Here is a 4944-nt window from a genome sequence, read left to right as displayed (position 1 = left end):
ATATAAATGAGCGCTTCAAGGTCTTCAATATGAAAAGTATTGTATAATGAGCTTGGAGATGGTTCATAAAGCACAGTCTTACAGTGTGAACATGTTGAGAAGGGTTATAGCGAGCAGCAGACTGTCAGAGGGGGGCGGGGTGAAGTACAGCTGATAGCTTCAGACTACAGACCCGACTCTTGCAGAAGGACGCAGCATGTCAAGCGGGCAGGTAACAGTTAACTTCTCCACAAGTGTGAAAAATGTGTTGAACTAAACAGACTCGTGGAAAGCAGGTTGGATTCACGAGATCATTTGTTGGCAACGCAAGAAGAAATTAAAAGTATGTAGGAGCTGTGCGTAAAAGTCCACAAGATTCCTTTGAGGGGTTGATCGTCGGTGGGAGGATTGTGCCAAAGTGCGACTTGAGGAGCAGCTTATTCATGCAAATTCATAAAATCATAGGCGTGCCTTTGGTCGATGGAGTCACAGCCGGAAAAGCAAACCCCCTCCTGGATCATCAGCAACCTTCAAAGACTGTGATGCGCAGCGCTCGGACGCATTGACAGCAGCATCGGGGCAAATGTTTTAAAAGCGCAGAGAAAGAGAAGAGAAAGTTAAAGACACATTTTCTACACGCCTCCGTTGACTGACTGCACTTCTTCCTCAACCACCACCAGCTCGACATCTGCGCCACTGGTCCGCTGGATCACCAACCGCAGAATTACTGCGCAACTGTAACGCACTGCCGCTTACTATTTGCCTTGGGCATTTACCATTTTTAAATCATTTTTGTTTTATTCAGTTCGGACGACTTCATATACTGACAATCCTGATGTGGATAAAGTTACAGTCGCTCTACTGTTTATATTTTATGCGTAAAGACGCGACCACTGATTTATTCCTGTTTTGAGAAAGAAATATTTAAGTTTAATTTTAATTAAATCGCGGAGGACGCTTCTCGCACCACCATGTCAGAGGACGACAGTAGCTCCACCACCAGCTATATGTCTGAAACAGAAGGCAGCAACGTCAGCGTCCTCAACTGGGAGCAAGTGCAGCGGCTGGACGCCATACTGACGGAGACCATCCCGATCCACGGCCGAGGAAACTTCCCCACGCTGGAGATGCAGCCCCGACAGATCGTTAAAGTGGTGCGGAGTCGGATGGAGGAGAAACAGATCCACGTCCGGGACGTTCGGTTAAACGGCTCCGCAGCCAGCCACATTCTGCATGAGGATAGCGGACTGGGCTATAAGGACCTAGATCTGATATTTTGCGCAGATATGAAAGGTGAAAGCGATTTCCAGACTGTGAAGGACATAGTTTTGGACTGTCTCCTGGATTTTTTACCCGACTGTGTGAATAAAGAGAAAATTACGCCGTTAACGCTAAAGGTACGTTTACTAGGATAACTTTGCATTTATGTTGTTATTGTTTTTTCTCTGTTTGATTTGTTTACTCTTAGATATGTGATAAGATTGAGTTCCACTTGTGCCGATTCGGTTTAACGACGATTACGCGCAGCATAATGTGCAATTAGATTAGTTCAGTGATAGTAAAATGTTGGTTTTCTGTGCCTAAGAGGATTGAGTTAAACCAATTTGGAAGCGATCCTCAGTCACCTAGATCTCACATCCAAGTACATTCCACAGTCTTTATAATTAGGGTCAATAGCATTAATATAAACCATATAGCACAGAAACGTCAGACTCTTCCATACATGTGCTGAAATGATCAAATTGACAGAAATAATATTATAGAACTAATTGCAAAATAAGGCATAAATATGCATGCAAATACAGCTGAAAATGAATAATCTACTTCATTAAATGTTTATGCTCTTTTTGTCCCCTTTCTTTCTGCCTCACACACATATAGGAAGCCTATGTGCAGAAGATGGTGAAGGTGTGTAACGACTCAGACCGCTGGAGCCTCATCTCCCTCTCCAATAACCGGGGAAAGAATGTGGAGCTGAAGTTTGTGGACTCTCTTCGAAGGCAGTTTGAGTTCAGTGTGGACTCCTTTCAGATCAAACTGGACTCCCTGCTCCTGTTCTACGAGTGCTCAGAGAACCCCATGGCCGAGACCTTCCACCCCACCATCGTGGGTGAGAGTGTGTACGGGGATTTCATTGAGGCCCTGGACCACCTACGTCACAAAGTCATCTGCACCCGGAATCCAGAGGAGATCCGAGGCGGCGGCCTGCTGAAATACTGTCACTTGCTGGTGAGAGGTTTCCGGGCCGCCTCAGAGTCTGAGATGAAGTCCCTGCAGCGCTACATGTGCTCACGTTTCTTCATTGACTTCCCTGATATTGGTGAGCAGCAGCGCAAGCTGGAGTCCTACCTTCAAAACCACTTTGTGGGCCTGGAGGACCGCAAGTATGACTACCTGATGACCCTCCACGGGGTGGTCAACGAGAGCACGGTGTGTCTGATGGGACACGAGAGGCGGCAGACCTTAGGGCTCATCGCCATGCTGGCAGTGCGTGTGCTTGCAGAGCAGAACGTCATCCCCAACGTGGCTAATGTTACTTGTTACTACCAACCTGCTCCTTATGTGGCAGACGGCAACTTCAGTAACTACTACATAGCACAGGTACAGCCGGTGTTTGCTTGCCAGCCGCCTGCATACTCCACCTGGCTGCCTTGTAACTGAGTCAGCCCCGAGGAGAGGAGGAGGGAGAGAGTGTGATTTGTTTAAACGGGAGAGAGCGGCATAGTCACCCCCTCCAAACTGCCCAGTGTTTGACAGCTGACAGAAAAAAGGAGTCTTCTTTTTAATGTTTTGCATCAAAGCTTATGTTTTTGTTCATACGTTGAGTATGAATGATAAATAGCGAACAGTTGGCTTTCAGTACGTATTTCAATGTGAATATCTCACATTTTTTTTGAAATGCCAACCCCACCTGATCCTGCCCAGGCCAACCAGGTTTGGAAAAGACTAATTTATGACTCGGTGCAGATGTGTGACGTCCACGAATGCAAGCGGCAGAGCTGTCACCCAAACTGCACCAGACTGATTGAATCTGTCAAGAACTGATTAGCCAGCACGTTCCAACAGCAGAGCGAACGGCTGCATCAGTGCCCTGAAGTTGACAGCTACTCCAGCACAACTTTCAGGGGTGCCCACACACACACACACACACACATACACACACACACACACACTGTAGACTCTGCTTTATGTCAGCTGAACTGAGGTGGGATGCTGTTTAACTAGCTTGGATAACAAACCGGCATCTCCACCTTGCATTTGGATATAATTCTGGTTGTTTACAGACCAAAGATTTTTGATTGTTTCTAACGTTACAACCCAGTTTTTATGGGGGAAAATAAACAAAATATGAAGCTCTATCTATTTGTATATGTGAACATGTGTTTTAAGTGCCTATTGCCTCCTAGCAGGCAGAGAAAACAATGAGCAGGCCATATGATTTTGTGAATTCGCCCCACTCTGTTAAATAGTCAGGCACACAAGACAATAGCACCCCAGAGGCTTGTGAATGTATATGTGAAATCATGCACAGTCAGTGTTTGTGTACATTTGGATGAAAAGAGCAGCATTTGTTAGTGTGCGGATTAAATTGGAAGCTGTGGATTTTTTTTGCAGTAAAGTAGCAGTCACATGACATGGTTGTCGTGAGAGTTTCCTCCAGGATACACAGAAGCTCTGCTCATCTGAGTGATGCTTGTCAAACCGCACATGCTGTATCGCATGTCCCAAATGAATACTGGTTGACTAGCATTTTCATATGATTTCCTGTATATTTTGTACAGTGGTGCTTCTCTTTTTCTCATCTGAGAGAAAGAAAAAAAAACAAGTTCACTAGAAGTAGATAAGAGACAGAGAGAGGAAAGACTGCATTCTGAGAGAGTCTTACACAGAGCTGGTGTGTGTGTGTGTGTGTGTGTGTGTGTGTCCCTATGCTTCCTCCTTGAAGGATATTTGCAGAGACACCTCAGATGATGAGACACTATTTGCTGTAGCACCCTGACAGGGAATTCCTCAGTTACTGCTGAAGAGCTTGAACTCAGCTGGGGTTGGGTCTGCAGTCACTCTATTCAGGGTTCAGAAAATGTTGTGCCAAACATTTTAGTGGCCCGTCGATAGCTCTTAGGTTTAATGAGGCCATTTGGTGTTGTAAGGAAAAAGATGCTGTGTTGATGTAGACAGCAGAAAGAGGAGACAGAGGAGAGTGAAAAAAAAAAAAAAAAAAAAAAAAGAGGTGGGGGAGGAAAGGAAATGTAGTGGTTAAAAAGGCGGAAGGGAGAGGGAGTCGGTCTGGAGAGATGGGTGCAGCTGGTGATGGGGTTTTATCTCTGTAGGGCTACCATGTATTACTGTACAAACTGTCTTTGTTAAGGTCAAATTACAACTTAATGGACAGTGCTGCAGCTCTTCTCTTATTCTTTTAGGAAGACCAAAACATTCTGTTACCAGCTACTTTTGTTTTAATCACCTTGGTTGTTGTTAAAAATACACATTTTAAAAGCAAGGAAACAGAAGAAGAAAAATCGCATGAATTCACACCAGCTTCAGGAGACTTTAAGTTGCAAGAGATGTTTCATTTGTGAGGTTTCTTTATTGATGCTCATTGATGTGTTTTTTATGCTTCATTCCACACTGTTTTTGAAGAACTGTGTACATATATGATTACACGCTTTCAGCTTTGCCAATTCACTTAATCCTTGCAAAACTATACTGCAGCCTTTCTTGATGGTAGATAGAGAAATGGAAATGGCAGTTTTATACAAGGTTATGCCCAGGAGACCAGCATCAACTGCGTTTCAAAAAAAAAAAAAAAAGCATTTCTTTTTCGTCCTCTGTCTCAGATAATTCTGATAATTCACGACTGCTCTACTCAGTTGTTTCTCCTTCTCAGTGACTGTCCATGTCGATAGTATCCTTTGGACTGTGCAGGCAATGTATTGTCATTTATACTCAGTGAAGTCCTAACAG

General features: G+C 44.4%; 1 protein-coding gene across 1 annotated transcript; it reads left to right on the top strand.

Moving 5' to 3' along the window:
• The first annotated feature begins 591 nt into the window (after positions 1–591).
• Positions 592–4507, top strand: tent5aa (terminal nucleotidyltransferase 5Aa). Its single transcript, XM_053327902.1, has 2 exons — positions 592–1376; positions 1861–4507. Exons 1-2 carry the CDS (start codon positions 951–953, stop codon positions 2638–2640), a joined length of 1206 nt encoding a protein of 401 aa, XP_053183877.1. The 5' UTR covers positions 592–950; the 3' UTR covers positions 2641–4507.
• Positions 4508–4944: the final 437 nt, after the last annotated feature.

Source organism: Scomber japonicus, chromosome 10, assembly GCF_027409825.1.
Source record: "Scomber japonicus isolate fScoJap1 chromosome 10, fScoJap1.pri, whole genome shotgun sequence".
NCBI classification, from domain to species: Eukaryota; Metazoa; Chordata; class Actinopteri; order Scombriformes; family Scombridae; genus Scomber; species Scomber japonicus.
The sequence above is the reverse complement of the archived record's forward strand: the minus strand, read 5'-3'. Positions and strand labels throughout refer to the sequence as shown.